The following is a 25,782-nucleotide window of genomic DNA, read 5'->3' as shown; positions in this document are numbered from 1 at the left end:
GTTTGGCCTTCACTTGTGGCTCAGATATTGGGTCCGGGGAACTGTTATCACTCACCGAACGGGGCACTGCCCTGTAGGTGCTTACTTTGCCCAGTTCCGGCCAAATTTTGATGCCTGTTGCAGATACTGTGGAGTCTGTGGAAACAGTGGCGCATATCTTGCAAGAGTGTCCTCAGCTCCGAGAGCTGCGGGATAGTTTGTCTGCAGAGTCACTTGGCCTGCATGGGAGCTTAAAGGCACTACCCCTAACAGCAGAGTTTCTTGCCAAGGCTCTACAGGAAGACTAATCCTTCCAGCCTTGCTACCAAATGGAGTTCATCTCAGGTTATCACTGACAGGAGACAGGACAAAGGCAAGTTATTGGTGCCTAAACCAGTAAGCTTAAGCAAGTTATTGGTGCCTAAACCAGTAAGCTTAAGCACGTTATTGGTGCCTAAACCAGTAAACTTAAGCAGAAGGGTTCATTAGCCTGGTTGGATAGCCACCAAGGAAAACTAAAGCCAATTTAAACCTCTGCTATCTTGCAGCTATACCCTAACATTGGAAAGGCTTTGGGAGTCAACCCTGAGGAAAATTTCTTAGTTTTCAGAGCACAATGCTGAGGCTGGCAGAACCTGCAATGCTGATGATCCTAAACTGTATTGTCACCATTGAACACAGCTGCTTGGAGAGGGGGGAACTGCTAAGTGGTTGAGATCATTCTAACCATAGCTAATACCTGGACTTCATCTCATTTTCACAACAGAAGAAAGCAATAAAGAGTTGTGATGTATCGAAAGTTTTAATTCATCGAAATTTAAATTCACTTCTTATAATTTTCTATGAAAACAAATATTTCTACATTATTTACTTCACAGGAGGCATGGTGGCTGAGTGATTAAGCATTTGGATTCTGAACCTGGGGTCCTGGGTTTCAATCTCGGTGAAGACTGGGATTTTGTGTTTTGGGATTTTTAGGGCGTCACTGAGTCCACCCAACTCAAATGGATACCTGACTTTGGTTGGGGGAAAAAAGGCAGTTGGTCGTTGTGCTGGCCAAAGAAACAGATGACCTTTGACCTCAACATCATCTGCCCTATTGGTAAGAAGAGGGATCTTTACTATTGGAGTTGCCATAGCTGATAAAGCACTTGGTTTCCCAACCAGGGGTCCCGGGTCCTGGGATTTTTGGGCACCTCTGAGTTAACCCAGCTCTAAAGGGTACCTGACACTAGTTGGGGAAAATTAAAGGTGGTTGGTTATTGTGCTGGCCAAATGACACCCTCGTTAACCGTGGGTTACAGAAACAGAAGACCTTTATATCATCTGCCCTATAGATCACAAGGTCTGAAAGGATAATTTTATTTTATTTACTCCACAAGTTGAATGTCATTTAATTAAATAAGAAAACAGTTGAACTTTTTAAATTGAATACATCAGAGAAAAAAAACAAAAAATCTTAAAGCTGATAATTTTATTTGAAAAAACAAAATATACTATTAAACAAAATGGTGTCAAAATTTTTTTTCATATACTTAGGTTAAACCCAGAAATTGTTCTTGTAGCATAAAAAAACTACATCAACTGAGTAAAAAGCATGTACACTATAATAGTGAACAAATCATGGTAGTCTTTAAATATCTTTAATTTGAAAACAAAAATAAAACAATAAATATCTTTCAATATCATCGATTTGAAAAGAAATTAAAACAATATACAATTATATATTTTTTAAAGTAGCATTAAATGGCATTCTAAAGTAGATCTGCAAAAATCTTACAAAGACTGCAGCCCATGCCATTTAGAAACACTTCCAAGAGAACTTTGTTCAAGGTATTTTAAATTTATTTATTAAAATATAATATGCCTACATGGGTTCAGTTGTACCAGCTGTTTAGAGCTACAAGCCAATAACCAACCAACCAACAACATAGGGCACAGCTAGAGAATTACACTGGGCTTGAAGATTTATTATTATAAATTAGCTGTAACACTTAAATTGAAACACATGCAAATACATTGAACTAATATTTATGATATGAATTCAATTCCTTTGAAGACTGGATTTTCAAAATTGAGGAATTTTAAGGGGGGCATTTGAGTCCACCCAATTCTAAAGGGTACCTGAAATCAGTTGAGAAAAGTAAGGACAGCAGGTTATTGTACTGGGCTACATAACATCCTCATTAACTGTGGGCCATGGAAAGCGAGAAGCTTTTCATCATCTGCCCCATAGATGACAAAGTCTGAAAGGGAACTAACTACTATTATTGTCAAAGACATTGTGCATAAAGAAACATATAATTATAACAGTAAATGTGAATGTACAATGTTTTTTTAAATATCAATTTTTATTCTGTGCAATACACACAATCAAGTGTTTGTTCCATAATTTTCTTTCTAAAAGGGTTCTCATTAAAGGGAGATATATCTTCTATCATACATTTATGGATTCTTCATCTTTGTCATTATCATGCTCTGGAAGAAAAAAAAAAGAGATTTGATAAACTAAAATACATGGGACATGATGTCTACAGACCTAAATCACTTCTGGATTTAATTACATGTGACTTGATGTCTACAAACATAAATCACTTCTAGAATCAATCACACGAGGCATGATGTTTACAGGCCTAAATCAATTCTGGATTTAATTACATGTGACTTGATGTCTACAAACATAAATCACTTCTGGATTTGATTACATGGGACTTGATGTCTATAGACCTTAATCACTTCTGGATTTGAGTTTGAGTTTTGAGTTTTTGGCACTATGGGACTTGATATTTACAGACCTCAATCACTTCTGGATTTGATTACATGGGACTTGATGTCTACAGACCTTAATCACTTCTGGATTTGATTACTTGGAACTTGATGTCTACAGACCTAATTCACTTCTGCACACATTTTATTTTTACTTACCATAAGCTTTGTTCTCTTGACCAGTTTTCATGTTGGTTAGCTCATTCATATTTACATACACCGTCTCATCATTCTTGGCATGATCATCTTCATTGTAGTATATATGTTGATTCATTTGGCCTTCCTCAAGCTTGATTTTTTTGTCTATAACTTCAACTAGGACGTCATGTATAAAAATGTATTGGACCTATTTAAAAGAATAAGTTACATTCAACAAGTTTAAATTATATTGTATTGTATTGATAAGTGCATTTCAAAGTATGTAAAAAAAAGTGTGCAATAAAATTTAAAATAAAAATGTAGTATGGTTCGAAAAATTATTGAAAGCATGAAAATTAGGAAACAAAAGAAAGTTTTCAGAAAAAATTTTCAGTGATATCTTTTACATGTACAGAAAACATAAAACCAAAATCTTCAAATACAAAAACAAAGCCTAATGAAATACTCAGAAAGACACAAAGGTAAAAGCAAATTCTTTGTTCCATATGCTAGGACAAATTTGTACTAATGCTCCTTCTTTCTTAGTGCTATTAGAGCATAAAATGGGTTGCCTGAGTCAGCTCGGAAAACCAATGTCTTGGCAAAATTTAAGCCACTGATTAAAATGCATTAGATTGACCTAGGAATATGGGTAGGACATAATCATTTTTTTTTGTTGAAGTAACATCTGTATTTCATAAAATAAGAAAATTTCATTTAAAAAAAAACATAATCCAAGCTATAGATTTTTCTGCAATATTGATAAAGTAAAGTTCCCCTTTCAGACCTTGCAATCTATGGGGCAGAGGGAGTAAAGTTCATCTGATTCCGTGGCCAATAGTTAATGAGGGTGTCTTGTGGCCAGCACAACCAACCACCTTTACTTTTCCCCAACTAATGTCAGACCCCATTAGAGCTGGGCGGACTCAGAGACACCCTAAAATCCTGAAATACAAAATCCTAGTCTTCATCGGGATTTAAAACAGGAACACTCGGATCGGAAGCCAAGTGCTTTACCACTCAGCCACCTGCAATATTGGAATATTTTTACAATATTATAAAAGGCTAAAAAAAAAGCCATTTACCAAAGGAGACACAGTTCTACATAAAAAAATGTTGTTTAGTTGCTGTGCCAATGTAGTCTTGAATAGCTGGTGCAGAGCTTAAAGTACATTCTTCTCAGCAATATTTAATTTCTGCTCATTCTTCCACAACCAAAGTTTTACCATCTTAAAGACACTTTGAGGCAAATAAGCTTCTTTCAGTTTTTAAGCTTTTTTTTTTATGAAGACTGGGAATTTGTTAATTTTAGAATTTTAAAGATGCCCCTGAGTCCATACAACTCTAATAGGTACCTGACATAAATGAGGGAAAGTAAAGCTAGATGGTCATTGTGCCAATCTGCCACAGAAACAGATAACCTGTACATCATCTGCTCTATTGATTGGAAGTCTAAAAATGGGTAGTTTACTTTACTTTACTAGCAAGGTTTTCACATTACCTCAGCTTGAACCATAGAAACACGATTGTTTCTCATTTTCATCACATAACTAAACACATCTATGCTTTCTTGGAGGCTGTGCTTCTCAATGTACTGCATGAAGTAATCCAATGCTATAAAAGTCCCTGTTCTGCCAACACCAGCACTGTAGGAAGAGATATACATTTATAAATAGATCTAAGAGTTATAAATTCTGACTCATAATTCAATTTCTTTTCACTCTGGTGTGTACATTTTTTTCTATGTGAATAAAATAATTGGAACCTTGCATTTTGAATTATTCAACTCATAAGTAGAGGTAGTTTTGCGAGATTATCATTTAATAATAATAATTATATAGCGCTACTTTTATGCTTATAGCATGCTCAAAGTGCTATGGTCCAATCTTATTTGTAGACCAGTTGGGGGAGGGGGTATCTGAGAGAAGTTTTTTTTGTGCTGCCTTTAGGCTCTCAGTAAACACAACTCTGCTCGAGTTGGGTGTTGAACCTCCAGCCTCTTTCATAGGTTGCCAAGACAAGCCAAGTTCAAGTGTACTTAGCCTCTCAACAACACATGTTGCTTGAGTACATGACACATTTTTCAGCCCTTACCATCCAGTCCTTTGAGAGAATAGTACAAAAGCTTGATGGGTGTATGACACCATGAAACTGAACACTTGTGATGCTATAAGTTAAACTTTGACATGCAAAGAAGAGGAGCACCTATATTCTGGGAAATGATAAAAGTTGGGCGGGTTTAGAGGAGACCTAGTGTTATACAAGCCCTCAAGACTGACAATAGCTGATATCAGACCTGTGACGTGGCAATGAGCTATTTGTCTAAACTGCCCACAGGTTGTGAGGTCACAGGTCAGTGTTAAAGTTCAGGCCTTCTATAATGATTAGTCTTGGCTTAGACTCACTTGTAGATACAATTCTTTGGTCAAAATTTTTTTTTTGTTTTTAAAACTTTAAGAGTTACATCAGTAATGAAGATTTTTTTGTCCAAACTAAACCCACTGAAGGATGGCAAGGGATAGAAGTGGACAAGGTTTAATCATGGAACCATTGTGATGACAGTCCAAAAAGCATACCAGAAGGCCCAGCAGCCATTCTTTAAGATGCTGTAGAACTAATAAGCTGACAATTTAACTAGAAGAAATGATAGATAAAGTGTGTGGAGAGGAGGATCTCTAGTTCACTAATGCAGTTGGCTTTAAGACTGGAAGGAGTGAAGAAATATGTTTGAGCACACAGCTACAACACCCTCAAGACACAAGTCATAAAAACATCAAATGTAATTCATAAAACATCAAATGTAATTCACTAAATACTTCAATGCCCATGAACTTTAGTGATGTGCAACTGCAGCTCTCTAAATTCAGGAAATAGATTAGCATCATACCTAAACTACCAGTAACTATATATATATATATAGAAATGAAGAAGATCGTAATGCATGATCAACAATCTTAGATACTATTCTATAGAATTTACCAGAAAACGTTAATTTGAATTTTTATTGATACATTTTTGTTTGTGTAACAATGTGTTTACAACATTGATACAGTGTGTTGTTTTCTGAATTTGTATTTCAGTCTTTATGTTGTTTCTAGTTCAATAAAAAAATTGTATTGTGTTTCTCAGACACATTATCACATATTTCTTATTACACTCACTTCAGTCAAATTGTTTACAACTAGAATGTGAAATAATATCCTTTCTCAAAGTCACTTCACACAATTCTAAGAGGGAAATGTTTCACTTTATCACTGGCTAACTTATACCAAGAAGATCAAACATTTTACTACCTGCAATGCACAATGATAGGTCCAGACTTTTTTGTAGCTGCTTCCATACGCACCACTTGGACAAGGTCTAGAAAGTCTCTCACCTCTAGATCTGCATCAAAGTCCGACCAAACAATAAAAAAATGAACAACTTTCCTTACTTCAGTTCCCTAACAACAGTGCACGAAAAAAAAACAAGCAAAATAAAAAAAAAGCCTTTTAACTTAAAACTATAGCTACCAATAATCTACAAGTTATTTCCTTTATTTCATATCATACAATATAATTAATAGTATAATAATTATAATACTTAATTGACTTATTGATTATTTTTGTTTATTGATTCATGTTTTGTTAGGTACAATAAATAATTGTTTAAAGTATCAACTTGATTGGAGAATGTGTGAGGGAGAAATAGCGTTAACAATTAATTAAAGGGGACTGACCCAACAAATTTAGCCACAGATGTGAATACTGAAGTATTAGTTTCCCTTGTTGCTATTAAACAAAATGATTAATTACCAGTAATTATTGATCAAATCATCTCCTTTTTTTTATATTGATTCTTGTTTTGTCTGTGCAACAAAGTTTCAGCTTGATCCGAGAAACAACATATAAACACTTTTTACCAATTCAGAAACCCCATTGGCAGCAAAAAACATGCTGGGAATTACTCCCTTAGAGCTCATGAGAGGAAGCGAGCAGTGAGTTTTAAGGTTGCCTTGTCCCCGTACAGGACAGCCTTTGTGTCGGACATGTACCAGTTATCTCTCTATCAAATCCTTGTCCCAATCGCCTTTCATGCAGAACTCTGCATTCATAAAGAATGTGTTCTATTGACACTTTTTACCAGACAGACAGAGTGAGTTGATAGTAGATAAAGGCTTTGTAATAAAAACTAGATTTATTTTGTTTTAAAATAGAATAAATGGAAACTTTAAAAAGGAAAAAAAAAACTTACTTTTGAGATTCTGAAAGTCCTAATGATAATACTGTTAAACTGAGAGAAGTTGGTCAACTCAACAGTGAAATTATCATATCTGGTAGGCTCTCCCAAGTTCTCTGGCCAGTAAAGTTCAACTTTAGGCTGAGGAAAGTGCAGATGTAAAAATTCAACACTCATTTAAGCATAAAAACATAAATCATGGAATCATACAAAATAGTATTTAATGTAAAAATTCAAATAAGTATAGATTCTCAAAAAGATATAAATATTTCTTTTATGCTGCCATTTCTCTTCAGTGTTTAGGACTAGCATAGAAAGCTGAAAGCTGGCCAGCTCTTTTATGACTAGCTATTCACATTTTAAATTTTTTAAACCTTTCTATGAGATGCTCAACTTATAAATGTCATAACACAATCTACAATCTTTAAAATAAGGACAGTATCCCCTTAACAGTGTCCCCCTGCAGACACTGCATGTACCCTTACAAAACTCTCAACCATAACTTCTTTGAATGTCCCAATTTAATTGACCTGAAGCAGACCCTATTACCACTACAACCCAACATAACCAACACTGTATGTCAGAGCTGAACAACTTTAAAAAAAAAATCTTTACTTGGTACAGACTGCAATAGAGCCTAAAGCACAGCAGCAAAAAGCTGGCTTGAGTAGAAAGTTAAAGCATCTAAACTTTTATGCAAGATATTTTCTTACTCTTTTAAGCATGAAAGATGCACTATAGATCAAGAAATTTAATATATATGTATTGTTGGCTTCCTTCAGTGGTAGAGCGACTATGGTTCATCTCGAACACTTTTTCATGTGACTGTGGAGCCTTATTTTGTAGAGACACTCCCATCTACAAATATTGCAGGTTAAGGTGGATTTCGTATTGGTGGTAGTGGAACTGGTCCTTTTACACATGGTACACGTTTCTTCCAGAGCTGAGGCCCACGTTTTTTCACTGCCCATAGCTTTCTTGGCCACTGTCTTTCTCCATCTAGTGCGGCCTAGAGCTATGTCTTTCCAATGGTCAGTATTAATGTTCACTGATTTTAGGTCCTGTTTTATTACATCCATATATATCTATTTTAGTTATATATATATTTCTTATTATTATGATAGTTTTTAATTCTAATTTATCTAGAAAAACTTTTAAAAATCATCCAAGACTTTTTCTTTGAAATGTCACTAAACTTACTTTTTGGTTTTCATACAAATCTGAGAGCATCACAATCACATGACTATTTTGTTCCCACAGCATTCTCCAGAAGTCTGACAATGTAGACTTCAATGGTCCTTGAGTTGCTATGTATTCTCTCACAGAATTATAACCCTATTAAATGATGCAGAAGAGACACATTTTATGATAAAATAATTAACTGAAAAGTTGGTCACATTTTGAGATCTAAATTATCAATTATTGATTTTTGGAAGCCATTGTACATATATTACGATACAAACAATAAAACTATACATTACTACCCATCATCCTATCATCTTGACGCCCTCCTCACCTAAAATTTATATCTGCCTGGTCGTGAAGTTTGCATGCTGGGCTGTGGTTTGAATATATCAATAGTCCCTGGTTCAAACCCTGCCCGCTCCCATCCCCCATCATCCTGCGGCTCAACTCTGAAGGAACATCCAAAACATGTAAAACATTTTACAAACATTTTACCAACCCACTCATAAGGAGAAATTTTGTTCTTCAAATATTGAATCAGAAATTTCGTTCATTCACAACTTTTGATATTTACACAAAATTTTTTTAAACAAAAGTAAACAAAACTTATTGGAAGAAAATACTTTCACGTTTTCACTTCATTATATTGAAATCTTTTTAATATTCTTTTTTGAATTCACAAATTTAAAAACTTTAATCATATTTAAACAAAAGTTTGAAACATTAATATCTTTTATCCCTATTAGCAGAACAACTAAAGAATAAACTACCCCACAACCCTCTTTGTAATAAAAGCGCAGTCCCTCTCAGAAATTAAATTTTTAGTGAAAAGTAAGAGTCAATAATCAAGACCCACTGACAGGAATATAATTGGCGTTAATATAATCCATGGTCTCATCATCTTCCATTTGGAACAATAGTTTCACTCTGCTGTGATCATCTGAAATGTAAAAAATACATCATCACAATGGAAATAAATTTATACCTGAATTACAAAAGTACTTTTAGTCGAAATTTGTTATATATAAATGGTCATAACTTATAATATTTAATACTTTAATGTTATATATTTGTTTTACATGTTTCAAATGTTCCTTCAGAATTGAAGATTATTACATCCAAGACATAAAAAAAAAACAACTATGAATCATTAAAGAGATCATCATGTGAATGATGGCCTAATCCTCTTTTACTAAATCCCTGGACAAAGGACTTGCCATTGTGTGCAATGCACATATGTCACAATATATGTCAAGAGCATGTGGCTTTCCAGACCTGTGAAAATGTAATTTAGCAAGTCTAGGACAGTGCAAAAGAATATGAGATGGTTTTCACTTTCTCCCTGCAGTGGGGGCACTGATGGAACAAGTTTGGCCTGAATCATGCAAAATATGAACAAATGGGACAATGGCCTATCCTTCACTGTGATATAAGTTTGTTCAGGTCAGGCAGTCTCCACCACATCCAGGTCAAGTCAGGGCACCTGATCTGCACTCAGACTGTTGGCGTTTTGGGACATGTCCCAGCACTCAAAACATCTTTCCATTTCTACCATTTGAATCATTGTAAAGTAAAGCTTCCCCTTTCAGATCTTGCCATCTATAGGGCAGATGATGTTAAGGTCATCCGTTTCTTTGGCCAACGGTCATCTGGCCAGCACAACAACCAACTGCTATACATTTCCCGAACAAAGTTAGGTAGGTACCCATTAGAGTAGGGTGCCCTACAAATCCCAGAATTCAAAATCCCAGTCTTCACTGAGATTTGAACTGAGGACCCCAAGTTTGGTAGCCAAGTGCTTAACCCCTCAGCCACCACACCCATTTTAGATCATTGGCAAAAGACATTAAAAATTAACAGTTACACTTTAACAAGATTCCTGATTAATTGTATACTCTTATATTTCAAGGTAAAGAGAATGTCAATCCATAAGCCAGGCCAGTGTAAAGATAAGTTTAGGCATTTATGAGTCCTGTTTTTCGATTCAAACATTTTAAAACACAGACATTATTACAAATTAAGTCTAATAAAAACATACATGGTAAAATATTAGAATATCTGTTTTTAGCTTTGTTGCCCTCTTTCTTGGCATCATTGGATGTGTATGGGAGTCTACTGCTAAGTTTCTTAATGTCCTGAAATAAAAGACATCATATTTATGGTTTATTTACCATAGACTAAATAGCTTTCAACAACAAAGAATAACCAAACTTTTATATTTCTCAAACTTGTAACAAAATAAACTTCTAATGACATAAGATCTTTGTGCAGTATTGAGAACTGGTGCAAGACACACACACAAAACCCAGAGTTGATGAAATAAAAAAAAAAAACACAACAGATAAAAAAAAAATCAGACAAGGCAGTTTGCCATTGTCCTGGTGACTCGATACCCTTGTTATCTGTTGCCATATAAACACATGAAGTTTCCATCATCTCTCCTATATATGGATGGCTGCCTGGTCGTGCGGTTTGCCCGCTGGACTGTCGTTTGGATTAATCGATGGTCCCGGGTTCAAACCCTGCCCGCTCCCATCCCCGTTGTCCTGCGGGAGGTTTGGACTAGGAAGTAAACTATCTTCAACTCTGAAGGAACATCCGAAATATGTAAAACATTTTACAAACATATAGATTGCAAGGTCTGAATGAAGTACATTGGCATATCTCTTCCACATTCTTTTCTTATTATATTTTTTTACAAGATACATTAAAATTAATATTCACATCAGACTAAGACTCTTTATTTATCCTTATGGAAATTTAGTGTGATTACAAGATTACAAGGACTCATTACAAGGACTCTTTTGTTATATACAGACAACAGAAGTTAAGTCTTTTGTTGCTAACTATTGTTTTGTTTTTCTTGATTTGTTTTTTTCACTCTAATTATACAAATGCAGCAAATTTGCTAATCAAAATGAAAAAAAACAAAACATATTATTGTTCTTCATCTTCAGTAATTAATAAAATATCAATGTTAACTCTACCAAGAATGTATCAAATAACCTACTTAATTATAGGCTGTATAATTTGTGTGCAATAAATTATTTTGTCATGGAAAAATATAGCTTAAAAGGTTGGTTATTCTAAAGCCAATGTGTTGGCTTACCTCAAAGTCATCTTGAAACAAAAGATTGCTATCTTTATGAAGCCTTTTCACTTGCTCCTTGAACTCCAAAATTTTAATTGGTCTAAGAAGAGGAATAAAAAAAAGAATTAATGCCAATTTTTTTCCCCTTATATCTGGTACCAAAATCGATCTTACTTAACCTACTAACAAATATTCAATACAGTTATGTTGAATTGTACAAATAGATAAACACAAACACAGAACAAATACACATGCAGATACTTTAGTGAGAATCAAAAGAAAAAAATCTTAAAGTATGAGACAAGATCAGAGGTTTTTGTTCAAGGTACAGCATGTGGTGAAAACCACAAAGTGTGACAAAGAGACAACCATGTAGGCAACAAAGCCATGGAAAGCCTCTCCTTTGTATACAATATTCATAAACGGCAGATGTTTGCATTGTGGTACTTTAGGCCTATTTATTAAATATAGCTTAAGGTTTGAATCTAAAAATAGTTTCAACATTTTGGAATATTGAATTCATTAATAATGTAGGACCATAATGACAATGATTGTTCTGTTGTCACAGATTAATAATAAATTACTGTAGACGTTACTAATTAATAATGATAATAACGGGACTGTTTTTATCAAGGTAGACATATATATAACTATCTTTTATTTCTGTCCGATCCTTTGCTTTCACACAAAACATAAACAACAATGACGTAATATCATATAATATTAGCACATCCTTCCTTTTGAAGCTATTATCACATCCTTCCTTTTAAAGTTCTTAAGACTTATAATTACAAGGAATTTTGACAACTCGACCACTTCTGGTTGTCTTGACCGGCACAACAAGTTCTCTAGATGTTAGATAAAGTTTATAATTGTCTGTTTCGTTTGTTCTAACAGTTTGCTGTTCATTGTCTTCGTCGGTATCATAGTATCCAGAGATGTCTTCTTCGTAGCTCTTGTTTAAAAACCGTTGATTTCGTCTGTATGTTTTTTCATCATTTGTCTTTATGATGTAAGATCTGGGTGACAGATGTTTCATAATGACAATTGCTTTCTGCCATGTTTGTCTAAGACAAACTCTCACCTTCTCCCCGACAGAGTAGTCTTTAGGTAACCTTGCTTTTGCATTGTATTTCACTTTGCTTTTCATCTGTCGTTCAATGAGTAATGTCTCTGCATTTTCAGCTACTAATGGTTTCAATAGTTTGGGAATAATGTCCCTGAGTCTTCTACTCATCAGCAGTTGTGATGGCAAATAAAGCAGTCTGCTTATCGTAGTATTTCTATACTTGAGCATAGCGAGATATGGATCTTTCCCACTTTTGTATGCTTTGTTGAATATCTGCTTTACGATACCAACATACACCTCACTTTGTCCATTTGATTGAGGGTACCTGGGGCTTGATGTTGTTATCTTGAAACCCCATTCAAAAGCAAACTCTCTATATTGATAGATATAAAGATATTGAATGGCATTATATTGTCGCTCACTATTTTTTCTGGTATGCCATGTCTAGCAAAAATACCTTTCATTGCCCTGATAACACATTCTGCTGTTTTTTTCTCCAGTCGTTTTATTTCAGGATATTTGGAGAAATAGTCCACAACTAGCAAATAGTCATTGTTTCGCCATTCAAACAAATCTGTCGCAACCTTTTTCCATGGTCTGTCTGGTACAGCATGAGGTAGCAATTTTTCGTTCACATTATGTTCTGTTGTCACAGATTAATAATAAATTACGTTAGACGTTATTAAATAATAATGATAATAACGAGACTGTCTATCAAGGTAGACATATGTAACTATCTTTTATTTCCCTCCGATCCTTTGCTTTCGCACAAAACATAAACAACAAACAATATCATATAATATTAGCACAATGATAATACTGATTGAAGCCTGAGAGTAAAATCTAGCTTTATAGGCCTATATGATATATGTAATTGTAACTAAGTAGGCCTAATTTAATTGACTCTATACAATAACAACAATTTAGATCTAGATTATATATGGCAGGCTGACATCATCATAGATCTATATCTAAATCTAGATAGATATCTACATTGTTACATCATTGTTACTGTAGACACTGCAGTAGTGTAAGTGTAAGTGTAATATTCTAAAGATACCAGTTGTTTTTTATTTAAAAAATTGAAAAAGAAATTACCTATGCTCAAGAATATAATCCTGAGCCTTTTTGTCTAATTCAACAAGTGGACTTGATAGCCTGAAATAATAGTAATTCTGTTAAAGTGCTAAAATAATACAATCGATGTGATTAACTAATTATCACTTAAGTCTTAAATTTAAACCATGTTTAAGCCAATAAAACATCACACTACACATAACATGTATGATACTTTTATAACAATAAAACATTTAATTTGCTGCCAGATTTTGTTTAAATTGCTGCCATATTTTGTCTGTCATGTGTATAATAATAAGAATGTAGAAAACTGACCATTTTTTGAACAATACCTAGATCTAGGCTGACTTGATCGCCTTTTGAAGTAAAAGATGAAGACTACAGAAGCAGCTATAGCAGCGAGTCCTAAGATACATCCAATAACTCCACCTACTATTGCCGATGTATTATTAGCTGTTTCTGCTGTGGGATAAAAAAAAATAATAAATCTTGTTATTATTTTTTTAGTAGGCCTACGCCACAACAAGCTCAGTCTCTGCCTCAGCCCTTAAGGCTATCATACAACTGGCAAAGATAGTCATTGAATCTAGACCATCTATATTATGCAGCAAGTAGTTAATCCACAGTTTTACCTGATATGTGTCAGTAGTTATGACTAAGAAAATCAAAAAAAAGGCGAAATATTAATTAATGACCTCACCTGCTTGAATTGCACGAGTGAAAACTTCCGTAGTTCTACTTGTAGATTCATTTGTGGTAATAAGCTGTTCAGTTGTTGTAATAATAGGTAGTGGAGTTGTAGCACTGGTAAAAGATGATCCAGTTGTAGCGCTCGTTATAGTAGGTGATTCAGTTGTAGCAATAGAAGTAGTAGGTGGTATAGATGTAGCACTAGTAGAAGAAGGTGATTTGGTATTAATAGCAGGTGGTGTAGATGTAGCACTAGTAGAAGAAGCTGATGTAGATGTAGCACTAGTAGAAGAAGCTGATGTAGATGTAGCACTAGTAGAAGAAGGTGATGTAGATGTAGCACTAGTAGAAGAAGGTGATGTAGATGTAGCACTAGTAGAGGAAGGTGATGTAGTTGTAGCACTAGTAGAAAAAAGTGATGTAGATGTAGCACTAGTAGAAGAAGGTGATGTAGATGTAGCACTAGTAGAAGAAGGTGATGTAGATGTAGCACTAGTAGAAGAAGGTGGTGTAGATGTAGCACTAGTAGAAGAAGGTGATGTAGATGTAGCACTAGTAGAAGAAGGTGGTGTAGATGTAGCACTAGTAGAAGAAGCTGATGTAGATGTAGCACTAGTAGAAGAAGGTGATGTAGATGTAGCACTAGTAGAAGAAGGTGATGTAGATGTAGCACTAGTAGAAGAAGGTGATGTAGATGTAGCACTAGTAGAAGAAGGTGGTGTAGATGTAGCACTAGTAGAAGAAGGAGATGTAGATGTAGCACTAGTAGAAGAAAGTGATGTAGATGTAGCACTAGTAGAAGAAGGTGGTGTAGATGTAGCACTAGTAGAAGAAGGAGATGTAGATGTAGCACTAGTAGAAGAAAGTGATGTAGATGTAGCACTAGTAGAAGAAGGTGGTGTAGATGTAGCACTAGTAGAAGAAGGAGATGTAGATGTAGCACTAGTAGAAGAAGGTGGTGTAGATGTAGCACTAGTAGAAGAAGGAGATGTAGATGTAGCACTAGTAGAAGAATGAGATGTAGATGTAGCACTAGTAGAAGAAGGTGATGTAGATGTAGCACTAGTAGAAGAAGGTGATGTAGATGTAGCACTAGTAGAAGAAGGTGATGTAGATGTAGCACTAGTAGAAGAAGGTGATGCAGATGTAGCACTAGTAGAAGAAAGTGATGTAGATGTAGCACTATTAGAAGAAGGTGATGTAGATGTAGCACTAGTAGAAGAAGGTGATGTAGATGTAGCACTAGTAGAAGAAGGTGATGTAGATGTAGCACTAGTAGAAGAAGGTGATGTAGATGTAGCACTAGTAGAAGAAGGAGATGTAGATGTAGCACTAGTAGAAGAAAGTGATGTAGATGTAGCACTAGTAGAAGAAGGTGATGTAGATGTAGCACTAGTAGAAGAAGCTGATGTAGATGTAGCACTAGTAGAAGAAGCTGATGTAGATGTAGCACTAGTAGAAGAAAGTGATGTAGATGTAGCACTAGTAGAAGAAGTAGATGTAGCACTAGTAGAAGAAAGTGATGTAGATGTAGCACTAGTAGAAGAAGCTGATGTAGATGTATCACTAGTAGAAGGTGATGCAGATGTAGCACTGGTTGTAACAGGTGGTGTAAATGTAGCACTAGTATTAGCAGTAGGTATAGATGTAGCACTTGTAGAGGAAATTGGTGTCGATGTAGCACTAATTGTAGTCGGTGTTTTGACACTGGTACTAGATTCCTTAATCAACTTTGATGCATCGAGTTCTTGGTAAGCTGTCTTCAAGACACTAGTAACATCTTGCTTTTTAGGCCTATCTGTCACTTCCTCGTTGGTTGTTGTGCCGATGTGGCTACTCGACCCATTGTCTTGGTTTTTTGAGGAAGGTTTGTTATCTGAAATGGGTTTTTTTTTTAATGTCTATTTAGCTGTAGACTATAAAATTAAGTACCTAATAAAGTAGACCTATCCATGGGCGTAGCTGGAGGTGGAAGTGTTTTGATAGCAGATTTTTTTCCGTTCTCTCTCTCTCTCTCTCTCTCTCTCTCTCTCTCTCTCTCTGGATGGATGGATGGTTAGATAAATACTCTTAATGAGTGTTACAACTAGTTGTTTTTTTTTCTACCCCGGTGTAGATTCTTTCTGTAGTTAGTAGAATAACAGTAGATATCATTCACTTGTCTGCCATGGGGGCGCTCATGATAGTTTTCATGTTAGAGACAGACAGACAGACAGATAGATAGATAGATAGATAGATGGATAGATAGGTGAGGCGTGGTGGCTGAGTGGTAAAGCATTTGGCTTCCCGGGTTCGAATCCTGGTGCAGGCTGGTATTTTTAATTCCGGGATCTTTGGCGCCTCTGAGCCCACCCAGCTCTAATGGGTACCTGACATTAGTTGGGTAAAAGTAAAGGCGGTTGGTCGTTGTGCTGGCCACATGACACCCTCCTAAAACCGTGGGCCACTGAAACAGTTCTGCCCTATAGATCGCAAGTTCTGAAAGGGGAACTTAGATAGATTAGATAAATAGATACAAAAGGCAAAAAAAAAAAACATGAGATAAAAAAGGGGGGGGGGGTAAACAAGGCAGACACGAGAAACAGAACCAAATGGGATGAATGTTGGATTTACTTTTGCTTTCAAGTGAACTGGGGTAAATTATTTAATGAACTCTTTCTCTCCTAACTGACGATGCCAGCGTTGACTCCACCAGAATGTGGTAAATAATTACGGAGAGAAGGAGTGAGTCGCGATGGCGTGTGCAGGATTTTATACCTGGCTGATGCATGACGGTCCAAAAGGTCAAATCAGGTACAATCACGAGCTATCAGCTAATTTTTCTTGTAAAGAATTATACAAAACGGGGGGGGGGGGCGGATTCCTTGCTCCAAAACTTTGAGTAAGCATGAATAAAATGATGCGACGTCTGCGCGGAGACATGTTCACCAAGTTACGCATCGCCAGAATGGTATTTAACTTACGACGATAACTCTCCCATACTAACATTAAAAAAATGTTTCGTTCCTTCCTAAGGCAGACGATTGCGCCCTTCTATTTCTTGCACCCGCTCGGAGCAACTCCTGTGTATTTGATACACATTTGTTTAATAAATTTAATAATATTAATGTTTTGGGTTTGGCACAGAAGAACTAAATAAATGACGAAGGCAACTCGTAGGCCGATGTCAATCTGTTTATTACACACTAAAGACCTGCAGCCATGCGAAAACAGGTGGTGTAGGACCAGGCACAAAAAGGGAGTGGAGACGAAGTAGGTGCAGTAACGTATGGACACTACAGTGACAAGAGATGCCGGTCGAATGGGCAGTGTCTACGTTGTTCTGCCTTTCTAGAGGGAAAAGTCACGTGATTATCGGGGTGATCGGTGTTGCCCAAACACTCCACTATATTAAGATCAATAAATTTGTTTAAAAATATTTAATAGATACATATATAGGCTAATTAACTCTGCAAAATGGGTTCGGCCTGAACTAAGTCAATAAGTTAACTCTTATTACCTATAAAATTGCCATTAGAATAATTAGCAATGGTATCCGGATCATTGTTTGAGGCTGACCCATTCGCAGCAACATCAAAGGAAATAAAACACACCTAAAATATAATATTTTATAAAATAAGAAAACATATTAAAATATTTTACTTATTTGAAAACTAACAAAATTTTATGAAATGAATATTTTTTAATAATTGGTAGTAATATAAGACCACAACCCGGGCATGCTACCCTGCCTCATAGTGGCGCCCGGGTGGAAACGATCGTAAGAGGAAACGATTAGGCTAAAGGGTAGCAAAACAAGACTTCCGTAGGGGTGCCTAAGGGGGTGCAAGAGCATCCTCATTGCACTGTGCGGAGTTGTAAAAAAAGCTCCCACAACCTTGTCACAATCCAGGCGCTGTTCCTCAAGGGGCCGTTACATAAATGGCTTGTCCCGCACAGTTAGCCTGGTATAGAAAAGGAAAATGGCGGGGGTCTTAGTGTACGCGGTCTCTTGCCGCGAGTCTGACCCACCCGTCAGACAGAACAGTATACACTGTTCTCATTCAGGCCGGTGAGAAGGAGCTCTTGTTCATTTTTTGCTGGCCTAGAGTTCCAAGAGCCGAAGGCTCAACTCTACCTGACAGTTTAAGATGAAGAAGGCCGCATATTATGTTATGAATTTAAAGACGAAAATGTCAATAACGCACCCAGGTCTGTACGTGTGGGGTGTTTGTATGTCACTGAGTCCAGACATGAGTTGGGGAATCTAAAAACTGTTCATAGTAGACTAATTGAGATGAGAGCTCATCACATCAACAATACACAAAGAAACACTTGAGTGAACTGCTGCTGCCAACTACCATTACATTTCAGTGTGAAATTAAGTGAAAAACCTCTCCTGCTTTTTTTATAACCCAAATCACCAAAAACTAGATATGGGATCTCATTTTTCTAAGTTCTTTTTTTTTTTTTTGGTCTGCTGATTTCTGAATGAGAAAGAATGTGAATGACTGTCCTTTTTATAGTCAATAATTTTTCAGATTTAGGCCTATCAACATCTTCGATATAATCTATGTTTGACAAAAGCTTATATCAACTCACTCTGTCTGATAAAAAGTTTGTACACGTTATTTCTCCCACACCCAATCTTGGATCAAGCTGAAATTTCGCAGAATTATTTCTTGTACCTACAAAACAATAATCAATAATATTTTTTAAAAATTAAGTAATTAATTGGTTATTAGTTATTTTGTTTGGGATCGAACAAAGGGAAAAAATCGTACTTGACAGATAGTTAAAGTTGAATTAGTCCCATTGAAAAGGCTTCCCTGCCTAAGTGAACACGTTTTTTTCAGCGTTGAAGAAGAGATCACGGCAACATTTGCACAGATAGCCCATCTTCTCCCCCTAAACCCACTTTCCCAACTGTTTAACGCAAGTGATAGGATCATAGCGCTAAACAAAAACAATCTATATATATATAATTCTCTTCGTCGCTCAAGAGTTTGGACGAGAAGAAGAAGTAAAGGAAAGATCACTCTCTTATTTCTGCGGATAGTCACCCCACGAAAAAACAAGAGGGGGGGGGGAGAACAAGTATTCACCGGTCACTACGGATGGCTGCCTGGTCGTGCGGTTTGCGCGCTGGACTGTCGTTTGGATTTATGAAACCGTGCCCGCTCCCATCCCCCTTTGTTCTGCAACTCTGAAGGAACATCCGAAACATGTAAAACATTTTACAAACCAACATTTTACAAACACTAAATAGCAGCGCCGGACTTAACCATTGTGACCAAGAAGTCATGGAAAGAGAACAAGTAGGCCTAATCTACTATGTATATTCACCCGTCACTAAAAAGCAGGGCTGGACTTAACCATCGTGGGGCCCTATGGGAAACGGATTTCGCGGGGCCAAGTTTGGGTAGAGAAGCGGATAATAAGTGAAATTTAAGAGTTTGTATTAGAAAATAAATTCGTCTATGCATTTTATTCATTCTTTGCTACGTACAGAATTACTTTACGAGCCTTGCGTGTAGCAAAGTCATACAGTATATAAATTTTAATAATTTCCGGATATTTCCAGGACTTTTTCGTATATTTTGCAATTTCAGAAATTATACAATGGTTCAATTCAATAATTTATACACCTAGAATTAGCGCGGGTCCTATGAAAGTGCGGGGCAAACTGCGGTCGCGTAAGTGCGGAGCCCACTGCGGTCACCTAAGGCCGGCCCTGCAAAATAGCGGCGTATGCTACGCCGCCGGTCGACTAGTTGATAAAACTATTTCTAATCGCACAGATTTATTGATAAAACTATTTCTAATCGCAAAGATTTATTATTCTTAGTCTGAATCTATTAGTCGCATGATTGATCCAAACTTATTGATACAAATACACTGTATATAAGCTTTTTTTTTTTTTTTATGATTTTTTTTTCAATGTTTTTTTTTTCAATGTTTTTTTTTTAAATGATTTTTTTTTTAATATTTTTTTTCAAATGTTTTTCTTGTTGCTACTTTAACTCTTTCTCTCCTGACAGACGATACCAACGTTGATTCCACCAGAATGTGGTAAATAATTACGGAGAGAAAGAGTTAAGAAACAAGACGGTTGTGAGAAACGGAATTGGCAATTTTTGTACAATTCAAGACGAACCATAAAAGGTCTTGAGAAATGCTACCGGTGTAACGTTTAGAAATAATGCTCTTATTTTTTTTTTTTAATTTAATAAACACACACACTGTATCATAAACTAGTCTAGATTTTAAGATAACTTTCTAGGAAGTCGCCGAACACTAAATTAGACCAATTAACTAGATTAATAATTTACTCGAATCCTAGTTTTCCTTGTTTTTTTTGCCTTAAGAGGTGACTTACAAAAGTAAAGAGGCTGATTAGTATCCTAGTAGAAGATGTCGTCCACATTTCCAAAGTAACAAGTGTTATACTCCATTAAACAAGATCTGGCCACATAACTTCAAAGATATGAACCCAAACATTACACACACGATACAAAGATACTTACATCCGTGTCACTAGTTCGTTATTGGACTGTTTAAACGTTATCTGATAGTAAGTTTATCAACTCAATCTTTGAAAGAAAAAAAAAGCACCAAGTACGGTTTGGTTGTTTCTTATTATAATGATTGAAATACTTCCCTGATGGCTTAGCTCATTAAACTCTAGCTTTTGCTTTCTACTGGTCCGTTTCTTTAGGACCTAGACCTTACATTTGTGGTAAGGCCCGTTATAAACAGCTACTACTGTATTTGACCCATTCAACCCTCGCATTTAAGCTTTTGCTACGAACACACACCTTTTTTTTTTTTTTAATCTTATATCAACTCAATCTATCTGTCTGTCCGTCTGTCTGTCTGGTAAAAAGTTTGAACATGTTTTTTCCTCCCATTTTCCATTCTCGGATAAGTTAAAACTTTGCACAACCTATTCAATAAATTTGACAAGACATGAATCAATTAAAAAAAATAAACAGTTAGTGAATTAGTTGTTGATTGATTATTTTGTTTGATTTGATTTCATAGTAAGGGGAAAAGGCTACTTAATGAGTAGTGTGTATTATATAGGCCTATATATAGTTAATCATTTAATACTAATTAATTAATTTTGAAAGGGAGATAAACCCCGTAATTTTCAGATAAATGTCAGTACTTACCGTTCCTTCCCTTAAATAAGCTTTGTTTTAAAAATGTTTTCTTTTTTCTATTGCTTGTTTTACAAAGCTTCTATCAACTCACTCTGTCTCAGGGGCGTAACTAGGGATTTGGGGGCCCGGGGGGATTGACCTCTTTGGGGGCCCCTTGTATTTTGACATTCGACATTTGACATGGGATAATGTACGCAAAAATATATAAGCCCCAAATCAAATTGGTTCAGTATATTAGTAAACTTATCAAAAAGTAATCAAGACTCTTTTAATGAATAATACCGTTGTTTATTAGTTAAATAATGCACAAGTGACAAATCTAAATTGATATCGCTTCACGTCGTGCATTCTGTGCAGCAAAGACATCTATAACATCAACTACATCGATACTTTCTAGTATTTGTGACTTCACTGACATTAAAGCCATGATAAGTCTTTCTTGTGTCATTGTGCTCCTGAGATAGTTTTTGATGAGCTTGAGCTTTGAGAATGATCGCTCACATGACGTAATGGAAGTGGCCTGAGTTAGCGGTATTCGGAAGAGGTTGCAAAGTTTGAGCACACGTAATTACCATATGAAGCCTTTTTACCTAAATATGTCTATTGGTGATTGTATTACTGGTTTGTTGATGACAAGTGATCGTGCATCAATGACATCATTGAAAAAGCGATTTGCTATTTATTTCATCATACAAACAGGAAAAGTAGCACAGTTAGTCATAAGCGGGTCTTCGTCTAACAAGTGTCTTGGTTCAAGAAGAAACCCAAAGGTATCCATTTTCTTTCCAGCCTTTGAAATCTGCCCTTCATCTCCATATGAAATCTGTCCAGCACTTCTGTCGCAACAAGTTTGAATTGCAGTTCTATTGACAGTCCTACATTAGAACTCAACTTCCCATCAAGTCTTTTCTTTCTTCTAGTTGTTTTGATTACAGGGAATCCATAGTATTCAATACCTTCTTTTCCTTTTTCGATGGATTGGGTATTAGTCAGTTTTTCATCATTTTGCAGAAAGCATGAAAGAAGGGTACTAATTTCTTTAGCAGCTGCCCGTATATGCAGTCCAGACTTTTGTAGTTTCTTCTGAACTATATTAATTGGGCGCAAGAGCTTTGACCAGAATTCAAGATAGGCAAAAAATTCTTAATTTTCCACTTCATGAAGAAGATTCTGTGCTAATATTATATGGTATTATGTCATTGTTGGTTGTTTATGTTTTGTGCGCAAGCAAAAGTATTCAGAGCATACAAAAGTGGAAAAGATCCATATCTCGCTATGCTCGAGTATAGAAATACTCCGATAAGTGGAATGCCGTATTCACCATCACAACTGCTGACGAGTAGAAGACTCAGGGAATCATTCGAACTGATCCCGAACTATTGAAACCATCGGTAGCTGAAAATGCAGAGACATTATTCAACGAACGACAGATGAAAAGGAAAGTGAAATACGATGCAAAAGCAAGACTACCTAAAGATTATTCTGTTGGAGAGTTCGTCTAGGTCAAACATGGCAGAAAGCAGTTGTCATAAAAAAAAACATTCAGCACCCAGATCTTACATCATAAAGACAAACGGAAAAACATACAGAAGAAATCAACGCTTTTTGAATAAGAGATTCGATGAAGACATCTCTGGGTACTATGATTCCGATGGAGACAATGAACTGCAAACTGTTGGAACAAACAAAACAGACAGTTATAGACCAACGTCTAGAGAACTTGTTGTGCCAGTCAAGACAACCAGAAGTCGAAGAATTGTTAAAGTTCCTAGTAGACAGGGCCGGCCTTGGGCCTCTGCGGTCGCAGTGGGCCCCGCGCTTTCATATGAACCGAACTAATTCTAAGTGTACATTATTAAATTAAACCATTGTAACGTATATAAAATAACACTGTTTTCGCGACCTCCTGATTTTCCAGGGCCTCCAGGAAATCTCATGAAAAGGCAAAATATACGATAAAGTCCTGAAATTTTTTTTGAATTTATTCAAATCTCCTGAAGAAAAGACGAAATCGACATTTTGGGGTGCCTATAAATAAAAAGTGGCATTGCGAGCTTTCATTTGATAAAAATTTATTGCAAAGACGAAAGTAGGCCTATTTTCTAATTCAAAAAAAATAATTTTGACATTATGCTCATCCCTACACAGACTAGGCCCCACGCGATCCGTTTCGCATAGGGCCCCGCAAATGCTAGTAGATATCACTCTTAAGAACTTTAAAAGGAAGGGTGTGATAATAACTTCAAAAGGAAGGATGTGCTAATATTATATGATATTACGTCATTGTTTGTTGTTTATGTTTTGTGCGAAAGCAAATGGATTAGATGGAAATAAAAAGAGAGTTTCCATTGGATTGAGGAAAGATGAATAGAGGGGTAATAACTCGAGTGTGAAGTTTAATTCTGAAATTATAGACGCCAAACCCGAATAATGCACTATTCTAGCATTATTAAGAATAACTTTTGGATATGTTATACTCGATTCTGTAAATTTTGCTTCAAGGTTAATTAGTGTAGCCATAAAATACTAGCCATTTAGATCTATTATTATTAAAGGTAACAAGATACCTGGAATTCGCTGTATATCATGCAGTTTTATTCGTGGTAACAAAGTTTAAAATGTAAAACAAACTTTAAAAAAGACTTTGATCTCTGTGGGAAAAAAATATTTTTAAAATGTCGACAAAGTCAACATACTGATAGATTTAGGTTTAGTCTTTGTGATAAATTTAATCCATAAATGTTGAAAAAAAAAAGACACCCGTTGACACTATTTGTCAATCAAATATATTAATTTATGTATTTACAAATAAATTTCGGACACCCATTTGGGGGGCCCCCCTAGGTGGGGGCCCGGGGGGATTTTAAAATTCTCCCCCCCTCCCCCCCCCCCCCCTTAGTTACGCCACTGCTCTGTCTGGTACTAATTTTGAACACGTTAGTTCTCCCACTTCCCATTCCCAGATCAAAATGAAACTTTGCACAATTATTCATAGTCCCTTAAAAGTCATTTAGAATATTAAACAATTATGTAGTGGAATTTAATCAATTTTGTTTGAAATAGAAAAAGGGAAATAAGCGCCTTACAGAATCTAAATTTTCAATGCTATTAGGATTCGTTTTTACTGTGGTACAAAGTAAATTACTTGTTCTCTCCCTTTCTCTCTTTCTCTCGAAAAAAAGAAAAACACTCTAGTCTAGATCTATCGAAACAATTCGAATACAAACTCTTGAGGCCATTTTCTAAAAGTATCAAAACAAAAAAAAAGTGAAATCAATTTCCTCAGTTATATACTATCTATGAGAAGTTAACAAACAATTTCCCATTAATAATAAGGCTTGACTTCGAGTCCGAAAATAATTACAGAATGCAGTATTTCCGTGGTTACGCAGCCCCAGCTGAGACCTATATATTTTGTCACATCTAGTGCAGGCATAATCATTGTCGGCCGGTGGTCGATTTCGATTTTCTTTTTGCCGTCTACGCCTGTCCTTGGCAGCGGATTTCGATTGGTCTAAAATGTGCATCCCGCTGTCTTTGTAAGTGACCTCCAGCTTTCTCGTTTCTCGTTCATTACAAAACAATTAGATCAATTAGATAATCATTCAATAGTATCACTTAGGACAGGGCCACATTCAACTTCACTTTCACTTTCTCCTATCCATTAGTCTCTTGGACCGTTGGGTCACCACACAAGATCCACCAGCCGTCTTTTTTCATTCCTCTCTGTCCTTTCCTTTCATAGAATTGTATTCACGGACATGCCTGTCAATTCTTTGATGTTGTCTTCACATCGCTTTCTCTGTCTTCCCCTTCATCTTTTTCCTGGTACTGTTCCCTGAAGGAAGGTCTTTACATGCCTTGAGGACCTTGTGATGTGGCCAGAGTTTGAGCTTACGTTTTTGGGCACGACATGGCATAAAGTGTGCTGATGTGCCAAAAACTCAAACTCCCGAGTTTACGTTTTTTGACAGTGGTTAGCAGGTCATCGTGGGGTCCGATTGCTGTATTAACCCTGTTTCTAATCTCTTCATTCGTGATGCGGTCTTTGTAGGTGACACATAGGATTTAAGTATTTCTTCATAAGTATCAGTTCATCGAATACATATGAATATTAACAATTAAAAAAAAAAACAAAAAACAAATGTACCAAAAAGCCCGTGGAGTCTGGGAGCTCACGAGGCGCCCTGACCGCACTTTCCCGTGGTGGAGGCTGTCCAGGCCTGAGCAAGCTATTATAGCACAGTGCAGGACAGGCCAAGTGTCCTGTTGGTTCATATTTCTCACGGCTATGGCCAAATTTCGATTCACGGTGCCCCTGCTGCGGGTAAGAAGAGGAAACCGTGCCTCATATTCTGTTTGACTGCCCCAGACTTGCAGATCTCCGTCTCGACAGGTCTGGGAAACCAAAAATTCTCGACCAG

At 36.2% G+C, this 25,782-nt stretch overlaps 1 protein-coding gene across 3 annotated transcripts; it reads right to left on the bottom strand.

Annotated features, from left to right (window-relative positions):
- Nucleotides 1-777: 777 nt before the first annotated feature.
- LOC106056429 (mucin-2-like) lies at nt 778-20,708 on the bottom strand. 3 transcript variants are annotated; one of them, XM_056033615.1, is made up of 14 exons: nt 20,572-20,708; nt 17,713-17,806; nt 14,224-16,089; nt 13,856-13,985; nt 13,545-13,604; nt 11,396-11,477; nt 10,325-10,421; nt 9,147-9,226; nt 8,302-8,436; nt 7,117-7,242; nt 6,177-6,325; nt 4,385-4,529; nt 2,905-3,091; nt 778-2,457 (listed from the first exon to the last, which is right to left on the bottom strand). In XM_056033615.1, the coding sequence occupies exons 1-14, from the start codon at nt 20,617-20,619 to the stop codon at nt 2,417-2,419; spliced, it is 3,240 nt and encodes a 1,079-aa protein (XP_055889590.1). In that variant the 5' UTR covers nt 20,620-20,708; the 3' UTR covers nt 778-2,416. The 3 variants fall into 3 exon arrangements, 2 of the variants coding, with proteins under 2 accessions (XP_055889590.1, XP_055889591.1); XM_056033616.1 differs by having other exon boundaries at nt 13,856-13,982; XR_008778652.1 differs by lacking the exons at nt 778-2,457; nt 2,905-3,091 and having other exon boundaries at nt 4,485-4,529; nt 6,177-6,267.
- Nucleotides 20,709-25,782: the final 5,074 nt, after the last annotated feature.

Source organism: Biomphalaria glabrata, chromosome 6 (genome assembly GCF_947242115.1).
Source record: "Biomphalaria glabrata chromosome 6, xgBioGlab47.1, whole genome shotgun sequence".
NCBI classification, from domain to species: domain Eukaryota; kingdom Metazoa; phylum Mollusca; class Gastropoda; family Planorbidae; genus Biomphalaria; species Biomphalaria glabrata.
The sequence above is the reverse complement of the archived record's forward strand: the minus strand, read 5'-3'. Positions and strand labels throughout refer to the sequence as shown.

Bases quoted from the DNA above. Each gene is read 5' to 3' on its own strand.
- LOC106056429 (XM_056033615.1), bottom strand. From the start codon at position 20,619: ATGTGGACGACATCTTCTACTAGGATACTAATCAGCCTCTTTACTTTT. The intron at 11,478-13,544 runs GTAATTTCTTTT...TCCTCTTCTTAG, and splicing joins GATTATATTCTTGAGCATAG to ACCAATTAAAATTTTGGAGT. The intron at 2,458-2,904 runs GTAAGTAAAAAT...TTTTTCTTCCAG, and splicing joins TCAAGAGAACAAAGCTTATG to AGCATGATAATGACAAAGAT.